The sequence below is a fragment of the Schistocerca serialis genome, chromosome 1 (genome assembly GCF_023864345.2).
Source record: "Schistocerca serialis cubense isolate TAMUIC-IGC-003099 chromosome 1, iqSchSeri2.2, whole genome shotgun sequence".
In the NCBI taxonomy this organism is placed as follows: Eukaryota; Metazoa; Arthropoda; class Insecta; order Orthoptera; family Acrididae; genus Schistocerca; species Schistocerca serialis.
Genome location: NC_064638.1, coordinates 469,563,956 through 469,590,712, shown reverse-complemented (window position 1 = coordinate 469,590,712; position 26,757 = coordinate 469,563,956). Strand labels below are relative to the sequence as shown.

Here is a 26,757-nt window from a genome sequence, read left to right as displayed (position 1 = left end):
TGCCGACAATTGTAAAAACGGCGATGGTACATTAGGTCTTACTCATGTAAAATTGATACCTTCTGAAGAATACAAATTGATATTTGCCGAAACTTAGGTAAAGAATTTCTTTATCCATTGCAACTGGTCGGCTGTTTATAATTTTATTGGAGCAGAATGTATTTACGTGTCCTTTGCGTCTCCCGCCTTTTCTATTACCTATACGCTCAAGAATTGTACAAGCACTGAAAACCCTCTAATGATCAATCATTTGACGCTCTGTTGCTGTTAGGTCACTGTTAATTAAACTTCTTTGCTATTGTACATGCTGAAAACAACATTAATTGACTATGTGTCATAACGGTTACCTTTCTGTAGTTACTACATTTCATTTCACAGTCAATTAGTAGAGTGTACAATTGACAATACTTGTAGTTTTAGTGATAACAGAATGTCGAGTAATTTCCCAGCGCAAGTCAGACTCTAAATACATTTAAACATCCCCTCCCCAACCCTCCATCACGTCCACACCTTACACCCTGGGGTTTGTCCTTTCGTGTTGGACAAGTAGCTAGTGAGCTCTCACCTATCCTTTGACGTAAGTCTCAAAGGGCAGCCACTGTTCGCCCTTTCATTTCTCCGCTGTCCGCTCTAGCTAGCGATACTACGGTGTGCCTCTACTGCACCGGCGCGCCACTGCGCAAACGACGGCACTACTCGCTAGCGCCCCTTGCGGGCCAGCAGCCCGCTCAGCGGACGCCATCAGCATTCGGAAGGCGGCAGCGGCGGCGGCGGCGGCTCGCGGCGCCGGAGGCTTCTGGAGGCGGCGGCGGAGGCGGAAGCAGCAGGGGGTCGATACCCGCGTAAAGGCCTCCGGCGCGGGCCGCATGCATATTGCACGCGCCACTCTGCAGCGGGCGCGGTGCATTATTCACCCCGGCCGCGCTGCACCTGCAGGGCCCGCGCCGCGCAGCCAGTAATGCCTCGCCACACCTCTTGCGGCCGGCAGGGGCATCCGGAGGATCAGAATGTGCCCACATACCGCCGTAATGGAAGACGTGCGTAGCAAATGGTTCCACGGTGTGCTCTGCTCTAATACGAGGCCAACGAGCTGGAGTCGAGTGCAGCCAGTCAACAAGAAGCTCAGCTTCTTGCGCGTAGGGCCAGCCGTCTTGTGACGAAAATATGGCAGATACCTCAGTGTTATTATTCGAGCATGTGTCTCAACGCAGAGGAAGCAAACTGCCTGTAACATTTTACGCTGGAGAGGCAGTCAGCATGCCTATCAAGCTCGCTCGTTACTTGTGGCCTTGGCAGCTACTCAGGAGTAGGGTAGCGAGTAGGACGTGGCTTGAGTACAAGAGCTAAAGAGCTAGGAGACCAGGTAGTAGTCGGCGTGTAATAATTAATCACCTGCAATGAAAACTTCAAGCGTGACAAATACACATTTAGTGATGACATTTACACAAGGTACAAAAGGGTAATGCATTGGCGGAGCTGTCACTGTACTTTTGTCAGACGTGATATAGGCTGCACCACGAGTCACTGAGCGCGGGATGGTAATTGGAGCTAGACGAATGGAACATTCCATTTCCGGAATCTTTAGGGTATTCAATATTTCGAGATTCACAGTGTCAAGAGGGTGCCGAGAAGACGAAATTTCAGGCATTATCTCTCACACGGACAACGAAGTGGACGCTTAACGACCAAGAGCAGCGGCGTTTGCATAGAGTTGACAGTGCTAACAGTCAAGCAACATTGCGTCAGATAACCAATGTGGGACGTACGACTAACGTAACCATTAGGACAGTGCGGAGAAATTTGGCGTTAATGGGCTAGGGAAGGAGACGTCCGATGCGAGTGTATTTGCGAACAGAACGACATCCCCTGGGCTCGTGACCATATCGACTGGATCCTGGACGACTGAAATGATGAGTCCCGATTTCATTTGGTAAGAGCTGATGGTAGGGTATGAGTGTGGTGTTGACCCCGTGGAGCCACGGATCCAAGTTGTCAAAAGGGCACTGTCCAAGCTGGTATTGGCTCTTAATGGTACGGGCTGTATCTATGTGCTGTGAACTGGGTCTTCTAGTCCCACTGAAACGGATATTGACTGGAAACAACTCCTTTCGGCTACTTGGAGACCATTTCAGCCATTCATGGATTTCAAAAAAATGGCTCTGAGCACTATGCGACTTCACTTCTGAGGTCATCAGTCGCCTAGAGCTTAGAACTAATTAAACCTAACTAACCTAAGGACATCACACACATCCATGTCCGAGGCGGGATTCGAACTTGCGACCGTAGCGGTCGCTCGGCTCCAGACTGTAGCGCCTAGAACCGCACGGCCACTCCGGCCGGCCTCATGGATTTCATGTTCACAAACAACAATAGAATTTTTATGAATGACACTGCGCCACGTCACTGGGCCACAGTTACTTGCGACTGGTTTGAAAAAAATTCTGAACAATTCTTGCCAGTGACTTGGCCATCCAGGTCGGTAGACATGAATCTCATCCAACCTTTATGGGAAGCAATCGAGAGGTCAGTTCTAGCAAAACATCTTGCACCATATTTGTATGTTTTAGTGAGACTAAATTACGAAGCTATTTGCACATTATGTTGCATATTTCGGCCGTATTTTCTGGGATGGAAACAGCTCCACAGCCAGTCCATAGTGTTGAAACCATTATCTTCACTAATGTGTAACGATTCTAGGACTGCCCCTACTGCTTTCTGTAGAAATATCAGACACGTCTTACATCGTACCACACTTGGATGTCTGCAGAACAGTATACAAACTGTGTACGGCAGGTGCAGCTCATGCGCTGTTGTGGGTGCGGGCGCCCCTGAGTGCCCACACCGCTTGCTCGCCGGCGCTGTCATTCGGCAGTTCCCCCACCACCTCTCTATTAAGATAACCCGTTTGTTACCGATTCGTATTCGACAAGACTGGACTGTCTACTTCGTGTAGATAGTGTTGTCAGTGGCGAAATGTCTTTGGCGTTGCGTTCATGGTGGGACAAAATTAGTCAGAGGAAAATGGATGAGGAGGAGTTAAGGTGCTCAAAAAGAAACTCGGTCAGACCCCTACGTTTCAATCCACAATGGGAAGAAGATTAGTTTTTTATTGAAATTAAACCTGGCCCTCACTGTCTGTTCAAAAATGGCTCTGAGCACTATGGGACTTAACTTCTGAGGTCATTAGTCCTCTAGAACTTAGAACTACTTAAACCTAACCAACCTAAGGACATCACAAACATCCATGCTGGAGACAGGATTCGAACCTGCGACCGTAGCGGTCGCGGGGTTCCAGACTGTAGCGCCTAGAAACGCTCGGCCACCCAGGCGGCCACACTGTCTGTTCTGCAACGCTATTTTGTCGGTGTGGAAGAATTACAGAGTGAAGCGACATTTTCAAATCCTTCGTGAGAAATTCGTGATCACTTTGTTACCGATTTTATTCTGGAGCTAAAACAGGAAAGAGGGAAAGATGAAAGTTCATATCCATATACACTCCTGGAAATGGAAAAAAGAGCACATTGACACCGGTGTGTCAGACCCACCATACTTGCTCCGGACACTGCGAGAGGGCTGTACAAGCAATGATCACACGCACGGCACAGCGGACACACCAGGCACCGCGGTGTTGGCCGTCGAATGGCGCTAGCTGCGCAGCATTTGTGCACCGCCGCCGTCAGTGTCAGCCAGTTTGCCGTGGCATACGGAGCTCCATCGCAGTCTTTAACACTGGTAGCATGCCGCGACAGCGTGGACGTGAACCGTATATGCAGTTGACGGACTTTGAGCGAGGGCGTATTGTGGGCATACGGGAGGCCGGGTGGACGTACCGCCGAATTGCTCAACACGTGGGGCGTGAGGTCTCCGCAGTACATCGATGTTGTCACCAGTGGTCGGCGGAAGGTGCACGTGCCCGTCGACCTGGGACCGGACCGCAGCGACGCACGGATGCACGCCAAGACCGTAGGATCCTACGCAGTGCCGTAGGGGACCGCACCGCCACTTCCCAGCAAATTAGGGACACTGTTGCTCCTGGGGTATCGGCGAGGACCATTCGCAACCGTCTCCATGAAGCTGGGCTACGGTCCCGCACACCGTTAGGCCGTCTTCCGCTCACGCCCCAACATTGTGCAGCCCGCCTCCAGTGGTGTCGCGACAGGCGTGAATGGAGGGACGAATGGAGACGTGTCGTCTTCAGCGATGAGAGTCGCTTCTGCCTTGGTGCCAATGATGGTCGTATGCGTGTTTGGCGCCGTGCAGGTGAGCGCCACAATCAGGACTGCATACGACCGAGGCACACAGGGCCAACACCCGGCATCATGGTGTGGGGAGCGATCTCCTACACTGGCCGTACACCACTGGTGATCGTCGAGGGGACACTGAATAGTGCACGGTACATCCAAACCGTCATCGAACCCATCGTTCTACCATTCCTAGACCGGCAAGGGAACTTGCTGTTCCAACAGGACAATGCACGTCCGCATGTATCCCGTGCCACCCAACGTGCTCTAGAAGGTGTAAGTCAACTACCCTGGCCAGCAAGATCTCCGGATCTGTCGCCCATTGAGCATGTTTGGGACTGGATGAAGCGTCGTCTCACGCGGTCTGCACGTCCAGCACGAACGCTGGTCCAACTGAGGCGCCAGGTGGAAATGGCATGGCAAGCCGTTCCACAGGACTACATCCAGCATCTCTACGATCGTCTCCATGGGAGAATAGCAGCCTGCATTGCTGCGAAAGGTGGATATACACTGTACTAGTGCCGACATTTTGCATGCTCTGTTGCCTGTGTCTATGTGCCTATGGGTCTGTCAGTGTGATCATGTGATGTATCTGACCCCAGGAATGTGTCAATAAAGTTTCCCCTTCCTGGGACAATGAATTCACGGTGTTCTTATTTCAATTTCCAGGAGTGTATATTTCTTGAAAATGATACTACTTTTTATGAAAAATTCTGTGATTTTTGCAGGAGACTTTATTTATTCCTTGCAATGTACTTACAGGAAGATAAGCACGCCAACGACAATGATGTTGTACTGAGAGTGACGTGTCATACGGCTCTAAAATGGCTGAAACAGTGCGTCCCTTCAGCGATCGAGAATTTGTCAAGGAGTGTCTTGTGGCTGCAGCAAAAGTTTTGGTCAAGGATTCTTCAGGGTTAGAAAACAATTCCTCTTTCATGGAGAATAGATTGCAGACGCATCAAAGCTGTGGCGAAAGATAAGACTGTACACTTGGTTTTCGCCCCTTTTGTTTGACTGTATTTGCAGTAAGAATGAAGTCAGATGTAGGAGATATAAATATAAAAAAACTTGCATACTTCGCTTACTTTCATCCTATTATGTCATATGTGATCATATTCTGGGGCAAGTCATCAAACCGAGCAAAAGTTTATAGGGTGCAAAAGCGTGTGATAAGAAGAGTTTGTGGTGTAAATTCAAGAACCTCATTTAGCAAACTGTTCAAGGAACTTTGTATTCTAACCACTGCTTCTCAGTATATTTATTCCTTAATGAAAATCGTTGCAAGTAATACATCTCTATTTCCAACCGATAGCTCAATACATGGTATCAATACTAGGAATAGGAGCAATCTTGATAAAGACCTAAAATCACTTACCCTGGTCCAAAAAGGGATCTAATATTTAGGAACATGCATTTTCAATAAATTGCCAGCAATCACTAAAAACTTGGTTTCAGATAAAGCACAGTTTAAACAAAGTTTGAAGACCTTTGTGATAGGAAACTCCTTCTACTCTAAAGATTAGTATCTTAACACAGAATGTTAAGCTGGCTTAAATAAAAATGTATCTAAGCTTTCAATTTGACAACACTTGGTCACAACAGTCAAGATTATGTATTTTGCGTATGATAAATTTATTAATAGTGCATAACAATGTTTCATTCTGACAGCGTGTTAATTCTGCAAATGTTAGCTGTTACAGTTCACCGCACTGTATTCACCTATTTCGACAATCTCCTGATCAGCGTAATAAGTATTATATTAAAATGTTTTATTTTTATGTTATACTTTCTGACAAGTTCCACAGCCACGAGAATCATCTTATTTTTTGGGTCTATGGAACTAAAACTGAATCTAATCTAATCTAAACTACAGGATTTAGTGGATGTGTTTCAGATTGCACTATTTGTGAGAGGCGTTGACGCTGAGTTCAGCTGCTGGAGGAACTCCCTAATTTTGCGCCAGTGCACGATACATCTATGGACGACGACACAATTTCTTGGTAATGAAACGTTATTCACAAATGTGACCTTTGTGGGGAAAAACTCTCGTTGACTGCACTAGATTACCTCCTGCAACGATTGGTCAATTGTCTGCTTTGATAAGGATCAGGATGAAAATAGAATTTAAACAGTTCTCAGTAAGATTACATGCGTAAAGATAACAGACGTTTAATAAAGAAAAGAATGTGTTCTTTGCTTATTACCTTATGTCTGAGTCGTACTCGTGATCAGGAAATTTGGTATTTTATTCTCTTTTTACTGCTCTCTGTACCGCCAAGCACTCTCGCCCCTCACCTGTTTCTACTGAACCTTATAATTGTTGTCAAACTATGCAATGTATTAATTTGCGGCGCTACAACACTACGCAGTGAAAAATTTACTCTTTATTTGCTTCTTTGTCGCTGTATTGGGCCTCTACCGAACTACAACCGACCAACCACTTTTATGTCGTCTGCTGATGTTTTTCAAAAGTGTGAAGCAGCCTTTAGTTTTTCGAAAGGATTTGGAAGTGTCAAGAGAAAAAGCGTGAGCGAGCATAAGTTAGAAAACAGATTAACGTACGCTCTGATGAAAGTTGAACATGAAGTGCGAACTGGTTTCAGAGGGACATAAATCAAATAAAATTTCACTCACATATAAGCATAGGAAAACAGCACGGCTGTTTTGCAACCAAACAGTTGACATGCAAAGTCTTATGTGACGTGATCGCTCATAAAATCACGCACAATAGCTTAAGTTTATTTGCTTTTCTTCGCAACACACTTGTTACAAGCTAACTGTTCTTACTTTTTCATTCGATGGCATTTTTGTGTAACACGAGATTGGTCTTTAAGGCTGCTTTCGTTGACAACAACACATGGAACTCCTACAGATACTATGAATGTGTTATTTCTGTCGTTAGTACTCGTTGTATTGTTGTACTGCAATAATCACGAGATTGCGATGAATACGAACGTGGCCGCAGGTGGCCTCGCGGGCAACTCAAGCGCCCTGGTGTGCTGTCCGCATTGCTAACCGCTCAAGTTAGTAAAATGTTCTTTACATTACCCCAAGAACGGTTCCGGCATTGAAATTGAAGCCATTTTCTAGTAGATTCTGAAAAATATAGAAAAAGGAAAAATGTAGCTTATACTGTGCTGTTATGAAGCAGAGTCAAATAATTACGATAGTAGAAAACATCTTAGGGAATAAACGGTACGTCATATTTTGATGCACTGAAAATTGGCAACCTTTAACATTAAAAGGAATAATATTTTAACATGTTCGAAATATTAAACTGTATTCTTTACCAATGAAAATTCGCCCCGTTACTGGTAGCTTCGTGTAAAGGCAATTTCGTAGTTGCAGTTCCGATGTTAGTAAACAAGGTATTTTTTTTTAAGCTGTGCACATTGCGTCCACACTGCAGTCCACTGTTTTCTAACTTATGCCCGCTCACGGTTTTTCTCTTGACCTGCACACACCGTCCTGTATTAACATCTCATTAAATATAAACAACTACTCTTAGCTTTTAGCTGGTAAAACATTCAATTCCAAACGCCGAACCATCAAAATAACATTTATTTTAATGCCAAAGCATGCTATTACTTTTATTTTGTCAAAACATTCAGTTTATTTAATAATGAAACGCCTATCTTTTTTCCAGCATTACTGTGCTCGTCACTTTATTATCCATCCGACTTCTACTTTCATAATTATTTGCCTTCGTTTCACCACAACACAGTATACACTCTATATTCATCTTTTTCTGTATTTACGTAGATGTGTAAACTTAGAGGTTTCTGCCGGCCGGTGTGGCCGAGCGGTTCTAGGCGCTTCAGCCCGGAACCGCGTGACCGCTACGGTCGCAGGTTCGAATCCTGCCTCGGACATGGATGTGTGTGATGTCCTTAGGTTAGCTAGGTTTAAGTAGTTCTAAGTTCTAGGGGACTGATGACCTCAGATGTTAAGTCCCATAGTGCTCAGAGCCATTTGAACCATTTAGAGGTTTCTCACATCGAAACCCATACATTCCTGTTATGTAAAGTATTTAAATTTTCATTATATTATTTTGCACAATGCAGACAACCTTGTAGGTAAGCCGACCACAGCAATGGATGACCATCTTAGGTACTTATAAGCCGCTTCAGCTCGGTTTAGTGGTTAATTTTTAGATCGCTACCACTTTCGTGACACTAAAAGCCACATCTTCAGGTAAACATCTGTATAAACAATAAAAGTAGAAGCAATAATAACCCTGAGACATCCACTGATATGTTAATTTTTTAAAATTAATTTTTAAGTTTTTAAAACTAAAAATAAACTATTAATAACTTTTACATTAGAATATTAAAGTATTTGAACTCACTTAGCTAAAGCATCAGATCTAAAAAGCTCGGTACTTTTACTCGTTGTCTGTTGGAACAAAACACCATTATAAGGCGGTATGTCGTGGAATAATACACTCGGATTCAAATCTAATGTGGTGGATGGGTCCTAAAAATATTGTACCATAGGGATCCTTCGGTAGAGTGAAATTAATGATAAACTATTAACACCTAACTTGCGGCTGTCATGAAAAACCAAGACGTGTTGCAATAAAATAGAGGGATGTTCAATCTGGATCAAACCCGTCACTATAGTATAATTTTCTTAGGACCCATCCACCATGTTGGATTGGAATCCGTCTGTTTTATCGAATGACATACCACCTTTTACCAGTATTTTGTTCTGACGGACAACGAATGTTGCGTACAAGTTTCCGAGCTTTTTAGTTCTAATGTTTTAGTTATGTGAGTACAAATACACTATGTGATCAAAAGTATCCGAACACCCCCCAAAACAAACGTTTTTCATATTAGGTCCGTTGTGCTGCCACCTACTGCCAGATACTCCATATCAGCGACCTCAGTAGTCATTAGACATGGTGAGAGAGGAGAATGGGGCGCTCCGTGGAACTCACGGACCTCGAACGTGGTCAGGTGATTGGGTGTCACTTGTACCATACGTCTGTACGCGAGATTTCCTCACTCTTAAACATCCGTAGGTCCACTGATTCCGATGTGATAGTGAAGTGGAAGCGTGAAGGGACACGTACAATACGAAAGCGTACAGGCCGACCTCGTTTGTTATTGAAAGAGACCGCCGACATTATGTGTAATAGGCAGACATCTAACCAGACCATCACACAGGAATTCCAAACTGCATCTGGATACACCGCAAGTACTATGACAGTTAGGCGGGAGGTAAGAAAACTTGGATTTCATGGTCGAAGGGCTGCTCATAAGCCACACATCACGCCGGTAAATGGCAAACGACGCCTTGCTTGGCGTAAGGAGCGTAAACATTGGACGATTGAATAGTGCAAAAACGTTGTGTGGTGATCCGATGGCAGGGTATGGGTATGGCGAATGCCCGGTAAACGTCATCTGCCAGCGTGTGTAGCGCCAACAGTAAAATTCGGAGGCGGTGGTGTTATCATGTGGCCGTGTTTTTCATGGAGGGGGCTTGCACCCCTTGTTGTCTTGCGTGGCACTATCACAGCACAAACCTACATTTGTGTTTTAAACATCTTCTTGCTTCCCACGGTTGAAGAGCAATTCGGGGATGGCGATTTCATATTTCAACACGATCGAGCACCTGTTCATAATGCATGGGCTGTGGCGGAGTGGTTACACGAAAATAACATGCATGTAATGAACTGGCCTGCACAGAGTCCTGACCTGAATACTGTAGAACACCTGTGGGATGTTTTGGAATGCCGACTTCGTACCAAGCCTCACCGATCGACATCGATACCTCTCTTCAGTGCAGCACTCCGTGAAGAATGGGCTGCCATTCCCCAAGAAACCTTCCAACACCAGGTTGAACGTAGCCCAGCATTACCTATGGAGGGCGCCACGAACTTGTAACTCATTTGCAGTCAGGTGTCCGGATACCTTTGATCACATCGGATATTTTAATATCCTCATTTGAAAGGTTTAATTGTTTATTTATTTTTTTAAGTATTTAAAAATTATCTTAGAAAATTAACAGATTAGTGGATGTCTCAAGCTTGTTATTCCTTCTTGATTTACTGTTATACAGATGTTAGCTTGAAGATGTGGCCTTTAGTGCCATTAAACCCGTAGTGATCGAAAAACAAAGAACTAAATGCAGCTGAAGGGGTTTACTAATGCCCTAGATTATGCACGATGCTTGCTTACACATACGTTGTCAGTTTCGGATTCTATTAGACAACGGCATCCATACTGCAGCTGACAGCAGTCGTGGAGTGAAATAAAGTGCTTTTTAGTAACTGGAATTGTTATTCGTCAATTCAGTTTGCAGTTGAGAAGCAGCAGCAACCTTCTCTAAACAAAGAGAAACTGATAATTATATACTGTGTTGCTTTCAGTGGAGGTGTTTGCAGGTATAAAACTCCATCGTCAGGTGTGAGGTGCTTGCATTCAAAACGCCTGCAGCGTTACTTCGTGGCAGCTCGTGCGCGGTACCTGCACGTCCAGTTCGAAGCCGGGCAGGTAGCTGAGCGGCACGGGGTGGAAGGGGTTATCGTAGGGCGAGGTGTGGAACTCGAGCAGCATGTTGGGCCCGCTGCTGACGATGTCGGGCACCGCGTCGCCGCCGCACAGGCGCACCAGCACCGGGTCCGTCGTCGACGAGCCGTCGTAGACCGTCAGGTAGTCCTGCACCACGTTGCACTGGTCCCACACCCTGCAACACACAGCCGTCTGTGAAACACTGGGCTCCAAGTGGCACTACACAGCATCCATCCCTACATTCATCAGTTACACTATTATTCGTAGGAACTACTGTGCCATAGACTTGGAATATCATCAGTATTCAGAATGAGAATTTCACTCTGCAGCGGAGTGTGCGCTGATATGAAACTTCCTGGCAGATTAAAACTGTGTGCCGGACAGAAACTCGAACTCGGGACCTTTGCCTTTCGCGGGCAAGTGCTCTACCAACTGAGCTACCCAAGCACGACTCACGCCCCGTCCTCACAGCTTTACTTCCGCCAGTACCACGTCTCCTACCTGCCAAACACATTCTTTGCTCGAATGTTAAAAGTTTTTTTGAGACCGAGAATCTTATGTACATGAATCAGCATGATTTAAGAAAGCTTCGCTCGTACGAAGCTCAGCTTCTCGTTTTCGCAAGTGATGTACTGGGAAATATGGAGGAAGAACAGCAGGCAGATTTCATGTTTCCAAATTTCCGGAAAGCGTTTGACACTGTGCCTCATTGCAGGCTGTTAAAGAAGGTACGATCATATGGAATAGTTCACAGATACGTCACTGGCTCGAAGACTTCTGTCTTCTGTTCTTGAGTACTGCTCAAGTGTTTAGGATCCATAGAAGGTCAGATTTAAGGAAGACTTCGAAGTAGTTCAGTGCCGGGCTGCTTGGTTTGTTTTTCGTAGTTTCGAACAACATGCAAGTGTTGTGGGCATGCTTCAGGAACTGAAATAGAAAGCTCTGGAAGAAATGTGATATTATTCTCGAGGAACACTACTGAAAAAATTTAGAGAACCGGGATTTGAAGCTGACTGCCCGACGATTCTACTACCTACAACATACACGGAGATTAAGGACCACAAAGATACGATACGATAAATTAGGGCTCATGTGGAGGCATACAGACAGTCGTTTTTCCCTCGCTGTATTTTCGAGTGGAACAGGAAAGAAAATGACTAGTAGTGGTAAGGGTACTCTTTGCCGCGAGTCGTGCGGTAGACTGCGGATTATTTACGTAGACGAAGATGTAGTTGTAGATACCTCATGGACATAAAACGTTCAAATAGTAAATATTCGGGTATGTCGATATTTCAGTTCTAGCCTGCCGTTGTGGCCGAGCGGTTCTAGGCGCTTCAGTCTGGAACCGCGCGACAGCTACGGTCGCAGGTTCGAATCCTGCCTCGGGCATGGATGTGTGTGATGTCCTTAGGTTATTTGAACCATTTCAGTTCTTCAGCCCTGCGCTACAATAATTTGTTTGAAGCTGTCAGCTAATAGGAGTAGAAGTCAGTATTTTCTTATTTTCTACTTTTACAGTTGCTTCCTTTGCTATATTCCATAGGAATAATGTCATCGCAGAGCATTCATTTTATTAGTTCACCGGTTTTCGAGGCAGAGATCAGAGATAATATTTGTGAGGTATTGTATGATGGGACTGTCGGATGGGAAGAGGGAAATGGGGGTGAGGAGACGGCGAGAAAACATTATAATCCTGTTGTTTGCAAGTCACAAAGACTAATTAAAATTTTGACTTAATGTTTCCTCAGGATGATTAAAGATGCCAGCAACGACGTCAGTGTTTGGGTTCACAGTAGTCGTAAGAATTCTTATTGAAGAAATATCCCGTCAAATGAGCTGGATTATATGAAGAAAGATTCGATATCTCCAGCGCCTCCTCAAACGGCTTAATTAAAACTTCGAATTTATTTTGCATTGTCGTTGACAATCAGTTATCTGCCATGGAGACAGCCGAAAGCCCGAGGCGGTTTTATAATGCGTCCCACCTCCAGCCCTTTTTACTTTTTTATTATTCAAAGTGAACTACAGTATAGGAAAATAGTTATACTAAGGAAGGAAGAAAGATTAGAGTTTGATGTCCGGTCGACAGCGCAGTCGTTAGAGACAGAGCAGAGGCTCGGAGTAGGAAAGGACGGGGACGGAAATCAGCCGTGCCCTGTTCAAACGAACCATCCCCGCATTTGCCTGAGTTGATTTAGGGAAATCGCGGAAAACCTAAGTCCGGATGGCTGGACGGGGATTTGAACCTCCATCCTCTCTAATTCCCATGTAATGTGCTAACCACTACGCCAACTAGGAAGATTGCGACGTTGAAACCTGCTGTATAAGAAGATGAGATAGATAGGCACACGGCGATTCACATCATGCTTGGTGAAACGTTAACGCCCAGAGGTTAAAGTACAACTTCCACTTTTCAAAGACATCTTCTCCACAGACAATAAGGTAAAAACATCAACCGCATAGATTGGGCAACAGTGCCATCGGACTGACTCACTCTTGGTATGTCTGTGGATGGAATGCAGAGAGCAACTGAAGCTCATCAACTGCCATCAAAGATGTTTCCAGATGTTACAGAGTTTACTCAGTGATGAGATTTTTTTGCCAAGAGAACTCCTGAAGTATCGCACAGACAGCATACCACGACTCTGCATTAATGAGTGGCAGCCATGGATAACCAAATAACGGTAACCCTGTTAAATGTTTTGTTTCTCATGTTAATTGGCTCTGAGCACTATGGGACTCAACTTCTGAGGTCATTAGTCCCCTAGAACTTAGAACTAGTTAAACCTAACTAACCTAAGGACATCACAAACATCCATGCCCGAGGCAGGATTCGAACCTGCGACCGTAGCGGTCTTGCGGTTCCAGACTGCAGCGCCTTTAACCGCACGGCCACTTCGGCCGGCTCTCATGTTAATTGATGCTTCCGTCAATTCTTGGTTATGCAGTTTCATATTTGACGGTATTTCTCCGATATCGTTCTCGAGAATCCAGCAATTATTGGCTTGCGAGTACAAGGAATTCCTGCAAACAAAATTTTGGTTGCACGTGTCTGAAGCGAAAAAAAGGTACGGTACGAAGTTTGTTTGGACAAATGCTTGATTATCATACAATGAATGAGTTTTCCAACGTAATACTTTGGGAAGTGGCCAAAAAAGGAATGAATGGCGAAGCAGACCTGGAGAAATGAAAGACCAGAACGACTGAATGTTCGTCAATTTTTTTTACGCCATATCCATCTAACGATACCCATTTTTGATGATAGGACTCCATCTGTTTCAGCCATTCTCCGAAGTAGCAGATATTTTGTATGCGATGAAAATTGGATGAAGTAACGGGCCAGTCGAGTGTTTGTAAAGCCAGACACCTATGCCTGCAGATCTGTGAACACGGCTGTTATCACCTTGAAAGGTGGGAGCCTCCACAGCATAGTCATCTTCAGTGGCGTCACGTGCAAAATTTAGCCAGTGCGCTGCAACATTACAAAAATAAACAGATCAAGTATGTTCTTTATATGTTTATGATTACCACTCTGTTTTTTTCAAATGTTCAAACGAGTGTGAAGTCTTATGGGACTTAACTGCTAAGGTCATCAGTCCCTATGCTTACATACTTCTTAACCTAAATTATCCTAAGGACAAACACACACACACCCATGCCCGAGAGAGGAGTCGAACATCTACAGGACCAACCACACAGTCCATGACTGCAACGCCTAGACCGCTCGGCTAATCCCGCGCGGCTCTGTTTTTCTATTAATGCATTAATCTGTCCTAGAATTTTCACTCTCCCTGTATACCATGTAGGCAACGGCCTTGTCGCAGTGGATACACCGGTTCCCGTGAGATCACCGAAGTTAGGCGCTGTCGGGCGTGGCCGGCACTTGGATGGGTGACCGTCCAGGCCGCCATGCGCTGTCGCCGTTTTTCGGGGTGCACTCAGCCTCGTGATGCCAATTGAGGAGCTACTCGACCGAATAATAGCGGCTTAGTTCAATAATACCATCATAACGGCCGGGAGAGCGCATCCTCCACTGAGAATGACACAGCGGTCGGATGGTCCCGGTAGGCCACTCGTGGCCTGAAGACGGAGTGTAATCCATGTACTTCTGTTCTTGAATAGCAAACATCAGAGCACACATGTGCATTGTGAACACCACACCCATAGATCCAATTCTTCTAATGTACTTTCATTCTAAATTTCCTCGTACAATTGCTTTTGCTTTACCACTTTCTATAATCTTTTGATTTACGACTTACCAGGGTAGTAACTGTAACTGAATATAATTTAAGTGTATAAACTGAACTCGAGGAATTTCTAAGAATGGAAGCCTAAAACTAAGAAAATGAGCAAAGAAGATTGGTATCAGCCAGAACCAAAACGCGGCCGACGAACTACCAGTCAGTACGATTGATTACTGTGTCACAGCACCAATAAGTCGAATAGCGCTCAAAAGTCTCTCATACTCTACTCGTAAATATTTAGACAGTATTTTACATTTTCCTGCCACCCATTCAGACGAAATATTGTGGGAACTTGAAAGGGGCAGGTACCTGCTTTTACACACGTAGTCTGAGGGCAAACGGTGAGCCATGTACTACGCCCTGCCAATGTTGCATTTAAATTTGGAGTAGGGCTAACTAACTCTTTAACTCTCACTTTCTCCTCCGAAGATCTACTGGAAAAGTCTCTCTTTAGCAGGTCTACAGAATTCTCCATGTTGCTTCCACATTAATTTACATACCCTTTCAAAGGAAAACACTGACATGGTGTTGTGAGCAGTGCAGTACTCTTAGTACGAGCTTGGATGACGTCACACCAGATCGTGGCAGTCGAAAACCAAGAGATGCGTCTCTTCCCCGAGTTGATAGTAGTTGACTGACGATTATTACAGTACTTGACACTGGTTTTTAGTTATCGGGAAGAGAGCACTGCAAAACGTGTATTTGTCCATTTTATTTGCGTGCCAGAATGCATTCGAAAAGAAATGGAGTAATTTTAGTACGGTATATACAGTGTGCTGTGGTACATAAGCACATGATTACCAGCCGCCACGGCTCATCACCCAGTTGTGGAATGCCGTTTGATATCATAGCAGAAGCCCTTTGGTTGTCATCCGTGACAGCTTTACAGCACAGCAGTACACGGGCGATATCTATGCCCCATTATGTTGCCCTTCATGGCAAGCCATCCTGCGATGACATTTCAGCAAGATGAAGCCAGCCTGCACGGGGCGAGAGTTTCTACTGGTTGTCCTTCTGCTTGGCAATCCCACCTTGGCAAGCAAGGTCGCCAGATCACATCCAGCTGAGACCGTTGATAGTATTATGGATAGCGCCCTTCAGCCTGCTAGGGTTTTGACGATATAACGCTCCAATTGGACATAATATGGTACGATATGCAGCAGGAGAATATCACACAACTGCTTGCATATGCACAAGAGGTGAACCAATGTATTATTGTTCTGCTCAATTTTTGAATTCTTTCTGTTTAGTAAATCATCCAGTTTTCTAGAAATTTTTATCTTTTGTTTGTCACCTCTTCTAATTTCCGTTCCATTGGGATAAATCGTTCGTGTAGAGCCTTTTTTTCGTCGCACAGTGTGCTTCATCATTGATAATCTTGAAATAACCGTCGTGACTCACGATAATGGCAGCCTGAATGATAATGATAAAAATCATTGCAGCGCCATCTCTGGACTCTGTGCCATGCTGGGCCGTTGGTGCCCTTGTAAGGTGGCAGAATAAATAAAGGTCAATTTCGCACATAAGAGTTTTGTACATCGTAACAGGAAGGTGAATACGACGCCTAACTTACTTCGGCAGTAATGAGCAGATTTGCCTATAAGTATTTAATGCAAAAGGGATGACACTCAATCATCAGTTAACACACCATTCCTATATATTTTGCATGTCAATGAGCAAAAGGTGAAACAAGCAGCCAGAGGAAACGTTTTGTGTGGAAGCAGGCGTGGGCATAAGCAGAGGCCACGCCATGGGAGGCACCACGAAAACCTCTTACGGGGCGTCACGCGGAGGGAGTCAGCGACTGGACAGGTGACGCATACTGGAAAGCAAGTAACGGGTCACCAGAAGTAGGACAGAAAGAAGCTTTAGAAAACTGCATTTCCGAATTCCAAGTGGATATGAACAAAACCAGTGACGCAGTTGATCACGTGAACAGTTAGTGGTACACATGTGATGTACGCATGTAACTTTTAGGCATCTGGAGTGGGCACAAAGCATCCGATTGGCGGAAACGAACTAGGAAGGAGTAAAGTGCCCAGATTTCGACGCAGTTTAATGGTAGAGCCCTTGTGATTGGCAGAGAGAGTTTCCACAAAAATAAGAGGAACGTCCCTATTGGTCGTAAGAAGCCATGACGTGGAGAACGAAAGAACCCAGGTGAGGACAAGAGCGAAATTTCGAGGACTCTTGTCTGAACTGGCGTCAGGTGCAGAACGGGGTGCATAATGCCCTGTACGATGCAGAGGGGACATTTGTGTGAACACTGCGTTCACTGAGGCTGACGTTCATCTAGATATTAACAGTAGCGTCGTTGAGCTCCAACTGTGGAGAAACGAACCGGCCAGTTAGTTAATTGTTTTTGCGAGCACTGAGAGGGCATTTCAATATGCACACTGCTCCAACCATCCACGTGTATATCGCCATCTTCCAAGACTGGGGAGGACTACATGTTTTTTCGTATAATGAGAAACATAGGGAGCGTTCGTGCTGGAAAAATCAGCAAAGGCTTAACTAGCTTTAATAGGAATTTCAGAGGATGAGAGCAGCCATGCAGAGACAGCTCATTGCAGCTAAGGTAAATACCGTGAGCAGAGGTGTAAACTTGTTGGCTGACCAGCTTGCGTCCACTGTAAACTCGAGTGACCTTGGGTAATCTCTTGCTCAACTTGTCACAAAACTAACCATCCTCCGGAGACTTGATTGTCATCCTAAATAGCACCGAACTTTGAACTGGAATCGGATGGTTTATCGTAGTACTGGCCAACATCATGACATAGTTGTAAAACTAATTTTGTAAAGAAACTTCTAGTTAAAATTTACCATTGTTGTGTTTAGGATTATTTCACTTTCTGAGGACGAGATGCATTCGTTTGACAACTGTCGTAACACTGTCTCATTGGAAACTGTCTAAACACTTGTATTTCTGTGATAAGATTGCAAAGTTAAACGATAAATATTTACAGCTTACGCAGTTGTTGTTCTGTCCTCAAAACTTTACACCCTCGACACCTTCAATCATTTAAAAGTAGGCGACTCTTCATAGCACAATACATGGGTCTAGTCAGTGTTGTTTGGTCTGCAGCGAAGTATCAGATTACGAACATCCATTGCATACAATTCCCCTTCGCAGTGTTCTCGCGGAAACCAAAGTTGACCTGCATTGACTGACAACAGCCATTCTTGTCGGGTTTGATACCGACTGTCATTTACAAGGCGCGACAGTCGTCTCTGGCCACTCTTCGTTAAGATGTTTGTGTTCACTAGCTGTTACCTGCAGCTGCGGCCGCATATCATTAAGATGAAATGAAGTGTGCATACGGCGTTATTGGCTGGAAGACCCCGTTCAGGATCTTCGCCGGCTTGATGCAAGTATTTTTATTTGACGCCTGTTCGGTGCACTGTATGTTGATGGCGATAAGGACAAAACACTCACTCACTCACACACACACACACACACACGCACACACACACACACACACACACACACACACACACACACACACACACACACACACTTGAGCAGAGTAGATCCGACCTGGTCCCTCGATCAAGGGTCGCAATGGAAACCGCAAGCTGTGGATGCATACCAGTAGTTTCATTATGATGAGCGATGTTGACGGTGCCAAAATAAAATACGAGCCTTCTAAAATTACGAAATATAGTGAAACTGTCGAAGAATGAAATTAAATAATTTGTAGTTCGGTGAAGCGCGAATTTGGTAACTTTTGTATGTGGAGTAGTGTCAGCTGCCCTCACGCGTCTGCCTGTTACTCCCCAGCTGCGCTCGCGGGTAATAAGGGAATGGCAGCCTCAACAAAAGCCTCCCGCGCTCTACACGTAAAAGCACCACATCTCTCTGTTTGTCGTACAGCATGGGAAGCGATGCCATTTTTAAGAGTTGTCTAGCGTCTCAGAAGCTATACGACATGCGTGATGCTTAGCAGCTAAAATGCAATGGGCTTGTGGTTGGTATTACTATTGAAGTATGGATTAAATACGTTGAGCATTGTGTAAGCCGTGTATTCCTTACGTTTAATCATACTATACAGAACAAATCAAACAATAAAAGCATATTCACAAATATGATGAAGTTCAAAGGCCAAAGAGTAAATAGCTTTTCCAAACAATCACTATTGTCCCATATTTCGAGTTATATTTTTCATATCCATAATTACCTTGTACTACACACTTTCTAAAGCAGCCTGTGTTCTTCCTCAGCGTTCACACTATCTCCAAACCAAATACCATCAAAATCGGTTGACCAGTGTACTCGTGAAAGCGCAACAGACAGAGCTACTTTCGCATTTATGATATTAGTATGGTTTGTTCTTGCACTCTGTTATGTGACTGCGTGTGGTATACCCTTACTTGTAAATACGTTGGAGGTCATGCGTTGATAAACCAACAAACTGGTCTGTTTGCATCAGGTGTTGCCATGGCTACGTGGATCACATTTGCTCAACATGCCTACAAGGAAGGGTATACCACCTGTATGCACATAACACAGAGCAAGAACAGTGCCCGTACGCAGACCCTAAGCGACATGGGCCGGAGACGAGTGTCACACCTTGCCGGTTGTGACATAGTAAGCTGGAACACCACCACTTGCGATGATTAGAGCCCTGACGATTAACAATTTTTCTCAGTAATTGTGCTAATTATCATACTGTAATGTGTACTGAACACATGTGACATATACCTGAAGACTTGAAAAACTGAATCAGACTTTGCTACACCTGAATTTATTACTCAGTTATTTTTCTTTCATTGCACTAAGTCCAACACTATAATACGTTTCCACTTAAGGCATGTTAATCAGAAAATATTGGGACTGAACTCTCTAATATCATACAACTTGCCAACATCATATGAGCTAATATACGTCGGTAAAAGTAGTGGGGCCATTCATTATAAACACTTGCAGCCTAACTTCACAGTTATTTTATTCTGCGTGGAACTAGATAACTTTTGCGATGATTAACGCTGAAAATTCTGTATTGTCATAATTTCTATTGTCGATTTTACCTTTGGGCCTATTAGGTTCTGACCTTCAGCACTGTAATTTTACAGCTCTAGTTTTTCCCGAATCAGATGACACCCCTTACTAATCAATAAGTGACCAATTAAGATTCTGAATAATTTACGATTATGAAAAATAATTAGTATTCATGGGCCGGATATTCTTAGCACCGATGCATACAGTGATGCCATAAACTTTTCTGAATTCGTAAGTCGTCACATTCTTTGTAACACTAATATTATCTATACTTATAATCCATCCAGGACACTGTATTTTATGTAATCGCTTCTTAAATGATTGTATAATTTTGCGAAATAACAATTTGCTCAAATGGCAATTTTTGACAAGTCGGATGTCACTCAAAGTGAGAAAGCCAGCGCCCATCCCCGGACGAGTTAACAAACATGTAACGCCTATACTCCCGTTCTCTGTTCACGCTGCAGTTACCCGCAGTTTGTTAACGGACATAGGTACGTCTACACCCGCGAAAATTACGTTTTGTTGTCGTATAATAATTTGCAAGTGAGTTCGGTAACTAAAGTTAATAAATATTTTGGGTGAATTGTACTGTGGTCGTTAGGCGACATTGATTGTCAATGACGGGCGAATGAAGTATCGTAGGATGTGGTGGCTTTCAGTTAACGAGTGGACTAAGTGAGCCATTTCAATGTAGTTTCATCCGATTGATTTCTACAATGCTATGACGTTTTGAGCAAATGTGAACAGTGTTGTACCACATGTAATTCAGTGACTTGTCGTTACTGTCACTGAGTACCGGGCAGTGCTTCAGTAATGTGTGTTTTAATAGTTTTGGACTTCGTTTAATGTTTCTACCATTGTACCTTTTAGTAACACGTTTAATGTTTCTACCATTGTTCCTTTTAGTAGCTCGGGTGTACCGACATGATAGTAAGCGCTAGTAATACCATGACGGCAAAAGACTGGTCATCGTCCAAACAATATAATCTCGAAGCTAATAAAATGTGTGGAAAAGTGCAACTTAAATTGTGGTCTTAAGTATATTTTATCTGAGCAAAAACCACCAAACATACAGTAAGATTTTAAGGTTCAAAACAACAAACCGACGTCCTACTAACGAGGCGACGGAGATTGCAGGAAATCATGATGGTGCTTTACACAGTGGCAATCTGTACAATATCTGACACGAATGGCTGCTGTCAGTCAATGTAAAAACAACCACAAAAGCTTCTTCCGATATTCTGTCACATCACGACCTTATTCGAACCTACAGCATTGATTCAGTACAATCGACTGTCATATACATACCTCTCCGCTGCCGTGACTTACGTCAGGGAAGGATGGTAACACGACCGTCTGGTGCCAATTCTACGCCGTTTACAGTGCTAATGCGACCAGCGTTCTCTTTTAAAGAGGTCACCAGTACTTTTTCTGGTGAGCTTACGGTAGCCAGTAGATCAGCTGAATGAGCTCGGTGCAAGGGGCGTAATGCGACACATAATTTTCTGTAAGCAGGTTCGTTTTATTCAGGATTTGAATGCACCATAATATTCCCCACTGTTTTGGCTGCAAAAGCCTATTTTTGAATACCATCTCCGTTCAATGGGACGGTCGTACGCCACGTTACTGGGACGGCCTGCATGCCCTCATGATACCACTCTACTGGTCGACGTCGGAGCCAACGTCTTCCTGCATCCGTAACCTTCTCGTCATCCATGTACTGTCCGCCCCCGGTAGCTGAGTTGTCAGCGCGACAGAATGTCAATCCTAAGGGCCCCGGTTCGATTCCCGGCTGGATCGGAGATTTTCTCCGCTCAGGGACTGGGTGTTGTGTTATCCTCATCATCCTCATTTCATCCCCATCGACGAGCAAGTCGCCGAAGTGACGTCAAAACGAAAGACTTCCACCAGGCGAACGGTCTACCCGATGGGAGGCCCTAGTCACACGACATTATTATTATCCATGTACTGCTTCCTGCTGAGTGCGTCCTTTATTGGGCCCAACAGACGGGAGTCAAAATGTGCGACATGCGGGGTGTAGGGTGAGTGAGGATGAATAGTCCAATGAAGCTATGCGAGCTCCTCTTGGGTACTCAGACTTGTGTGTGAGGCCTTAGGTTCCCACGGAGGAGAATACGTTTGTTATTTTCGTGGCAGCGAACGCCCTGAAGTCGTTTGTTCATGTTCCTGATGATAGCTCAATACATTTCGGAGTTGACTGTGGGCAATGAGGGAGAACATCAAACAGAATAAAATCATAACTTTACTGGCTGATGGTGCGACTTTGAAATTTTTCTTCGGATGAGAGGTGGTGTGACGCCACTCCATCCACTGCCATTTTGTTTCCCAGTTGGAAGTGATGAACCCATGTTTCATCACCTTGTGACGATATTCGACAAAAATGGTCAAGATGAGCCTCCTAAAGCGTAAGCAGTTCCGCACGGATGGTTCTTCGTCGCTCTTTTTCGACTTCTGTTAGGCTGCGAGGAATCCAGCGGGCACAGACATTTGAGTACCCCAACTGGTCGAGGAGTGTGTCAGCACTACAGACAGAGACATCCAGCTGTGGAGCGAGATATTTGTGATCCGCTGCTCACGTCGAGTGAGAGTGTTAACACGTTCCAACACTGCAGGAATCACAGCTGTGCGGAGCCGGCCGACACGAAGGACAGGTTTACGCGACCTTCTTGCGATGACAGACGCCTCGCCCAACGACTCATCGTACATTTCTTCACTTCCCGGTCTCCGTAGACATTCTGCAAGTGCCTATGCGTATCTACAATATTCTTGATTTCGCCAGAAGAAATTCAATGACTGCTCTCCGCTTGGAACAACCTCCGGTACAGACGCTACACTACTGGCCATTAAAATTGCTACACCACGAATATGACGTGCTACAGACGCGAAATTTAACCGACAGGAAGACGATGCTGTGATATGCAAATGTTTAGCTTTTCAGAGCATTCACATAAGCTTGGCGCCGGTGGCGACACCTACAACGTGCTGACATGACGAAAGTTGCCAACCGATTTCTCATACACAAACAGCAGTTAACCGGGGTTGCCTGGTGAAACCTTGTTCTGATGCCTCGTGTAAGGAGGATAAATGCGTACTATCACGTTTCCGGCTTTGTTAAAGATCGGATTGTAGCCTATCGCGATTGCGGCTTATCGTTCGCGACATTGCTGCTCGCTTTGGTCGAGATGCAATGACTGTTAGCACAGTATGGAATAGGTGGGTTTAGGAGGGTAATACGGAACGCCGCGCTGGATCCCAACGGCCTCGTATCATTGGCAGTCGAGATGACAGGCATCTTATCCGCATGGCTGGAACAGATCGTGCAGCCACGTCTCGATCCCTGAGTCAACAGATGGGGACGTTTGCAAGACAACAACCATATGCACGAACAGTTCGACGACGTTTGCAGCAGCACGGACTATCAGCTCGGAGAGCATGGCTGCGGTTACCTTTGACGCTGCATCATAGACAGGAGCGCCTGCGACGGTGTACTCAACGACGAACCTGGGTGTACGAATGGCAAAACGTCATTTTTTCTGATGAATCCACGTTCTTTTTACACCATCATGATGGTTGGATCCGTATTTGGCGACATCGCGGTGAACGCACATTGGAAGCGTGTATTCGTCATCACCATACTGGCGTATCACCTGGCGTGATGGTATGGGGTGCCATTGGTTACACGTCTCGGTCACTTCTTGTTCGTATTGACGGCAGTTGGAACAGTGGACGTTACATTTCAGATGTGTTACGACCCGTGGATCTACCCTTCCTTCGATCCCAGCGAAATCCTACATACCAGCAGGATAATGCACGACCGCATGTTGCAGGTCCTGTACTGGCCTTTCTGGATACAGAAAATGTTCGACTGATGCGCTGGCCAGCACAGTCCCCAGATCTCTCACCAACTGAAAACGTCTGGTCAGTGGTGGCCGAGCAGCTGGCTCGTCACAATACGCCAATCATCACTCTTTATGAACTGTGATATCGTGTTGAAGCTGCATGGGCAGCTGTAGCTGTACACGCTATCCAAGCTCTGTTTGACTCAATGCTCAGGCGTATCAAGGCCGTTATTACGGCCAGAGGTGGTTGTTCTGGGTAATGGTTTCTCAGGATCTATGCACCCAGATTGCCGGCCGCGATGGTCTAGCGGTTCTAGGCGCTCAGGCCGGAGCCGCGCGACTGCTACGGTCGCAGGTTCGAATCCTGCCTCGGGCATGGATGTGTGTGATGTCCTTAGGTTAGTTAGGTTTAAGTAGTTCTAAGTTCTAGGGGACTGATGACCTTAGAAGTTAAGTCCCATAGTGCTCAGAGCCATTTTAACCATTTTTGCACCCAAATTGCGTGAAAATGTAATCATATGTCAGTTCGAGTATAATATATTTGTCCAATGAATACCCGTGTATCATATGCATTTCTTGTTGGTGTAGCAACTCTAAGGGCCAGTAGTGTATAAGGGCTGATGTGGGATTTTCCGCGATGTCCGACAACATATTCCCAATTTTTTCAACCGAGACTGACAGAGGAAAAAATGTGTTGCACTACTAATGGAACGCCTCTCGTCTGGTGTAATCACTGGTGCCTATTCTAACCTTTTGCCTCTCTGCTTTCTAAGCGCCTAGTTCCGAAGTTACTTGTTTGCTACAGACATCGTCTCTCTGTACTGTTTCTACTGCAGTGCTGTGGGGTGACTAATGACATATATTGTGGCCTAGCGTACCTGAGCACGCGCTGCGTGCGGTCGTACTCGGCGACCTGGTCCTTGATGTGCACCTTGTGCGAGTGGCGCTGGCTGACGGCGATGAGCGCGTGCCGGCCGCTGGGCACGGGCCGCTGCTCCACGCGGTAGTAGCAGGTGGCGTTGCGCGGGTACACGCCCGGGTAGTTGGGCGACTGCACGCGGCAGGCGCGCGCGTCGCAGCGCTCCAGCACGCGGTCGCAGTACGAGCCGGGCACCAGGTCGCCGCGCCACGCCGGCACGCCGTTACCGCTGCCACTGGCGCCGCCGCTGCTGCTGTTGCCGTACCGCACGCTGGCCTCACCCGCCCGCAGCAGCTTGTACGACAACTTGAAGTCGAAGTTGTAGCCGATACCCTGTTGGCAGTGAAGTGACGTGTACCGTACACAGGCCATGGATCAAGGCAGCCAGGAGGATTCAGTGCGGGGTGATTGGAAAAGAGAGAAAAGGTTTCACACGTTTACAAGGTGCGACAATAAAGTAATGAGACTGATTTTCTTTGCAAGATATGGCAACCCTGCAGACTTACGTAGGCACAATATCTCTGACCTTGCTGCTTCTAGCCCAATGGCAACCCTGCAGACTTGCGTAGGCACAATATCTTTGACGTTGCAGCTTCTGGCCCAAGCGGCACGTCGATGCAACTGCTCAGTAGTGAGTTGTGCTGTAATAAGCTAACATGTCTTTGTGTCTCTCGTCACGGAAATGGAACTGCATAATATTGCGCAATGGTATGCCATTTCTTTTTGCATTAAATTGGGTGAAAACGCGACGACAACTTACGGTAAGCTTCAGAAGGCTTTTGTAGAGGAGGTTATGTCAAGAGCTCAAGTTTTTCGTTGGCATAAAATGTTTAGTGAAGGCAGAACGAATGTTGAAGATGAAGACTGCAGTTCAAATGGTTCAAATGGCTCTGAGCACTATGGGACTTAACTTCTGAGGTCATCCGTCCCCTAGAACTTAGAACTACTTAAAACTAACTAACCCAAGGACATCACACACATCCATGCCCGAGGCAGGATTCGAACCTGCGACCGTAGCAGTCGCGCGGTACCAGACTGAAGCGCCTAGAACCGCTCGGCCACATCGGCCGGCAGTATGAGAAAGATTTGTGCAAAAATGGTCCCCAAAAATCTCACACCACAACAGCGAGAAACACGGGAAAATGTGACAGCCAATCTGTTAGAGCAAACGGAAATCAATCCAGAGTTGCTGAGCCATGTTATCGCTGATGATGAAAGTTGTTTTCTTCAGTACGATCCAGAGACAAAACGCCAAAGTTCGCAATGGTGCTCAAAGGGATCACCCAGACCAAAAAAACTCGCATGTCAAAGTCAAAAGTGAAATGCATGCTTGTGTGCTTCTTTGATTCCAGGGGAAATGTTCATAAAGAGTTGGTGCCTCCTGGACAAACAGTTAGCCAATATTACCACAAAGATATTTTAGAAAGACTTCGTAAAAAGAGTTCTTCGCGTCGTCCCAACATTGCTGATAATTGGACTCTGCATCACGGTAATGCGCCATCCCACACTGCTCTGTCAGTACAGCAATTTTTAACCTCAAACCAAATTTCAGTACTACCACAGGCACCTTATTCACTAGATATCGCTCTGGGCGACTTTTTTTATATTTTCAAGAGTCAAAGCGGCGGTCAAGGGACACCATTTTCAAACAACACAATATCTCCAAAAAGCTGTGACGAGGGTCTTGGAGGATATTACAGAAGATGAGTTCCAGAAATGTTACCATCAATGACAGAAGCGCTGGAAAAAGTTTGTGCAATCAGAAGGGAACTATTTTGAAGGAGACAACACTAAACTTGACTAAAACGATAAGCAACATTTTTTTTCACAGCACTCTCATTACTTTACTGTCGCACCTCGTATAACAGACAATTTATGAAGACAGAAACAAATTGCGCATGATACTGGCTAGAGGAAGATGCAAAGTTTTCTGTATCCACAGACACTATACCAACTCTTAACATGACCAC

At 45.3% G+C, this 26,757-nt stretch overlaps 1 protein-coding gene across 1 annotated transcript in view; it reads right to left on the bottom strand.

Moving 5' to 3' along the window:
- The window catches only part of LOC126483700 (uncharacterized), a 195,523-nt gene that overhangs the window by 55,864 nt on the left and 112,902 nt on the right, over positions 1-26,757 (bottom strand). Inside the window, exons 4-5 of the mRNA XM_050106829.1 lie at positions 24,747-25,120; positions 10,718-10,937 (exon numbers count right to left, since the gene is read on the bottom strand). Of these exons, the coding sequence (XP_049962786.1) occupies positions 10,718-10,937; positions 24,747-25,120 (594 nt within the window). The remainder of the gene's footprint in view (positions 1-10,717; positions 10,938-24,746; positions 25,121-26,757) is intronic.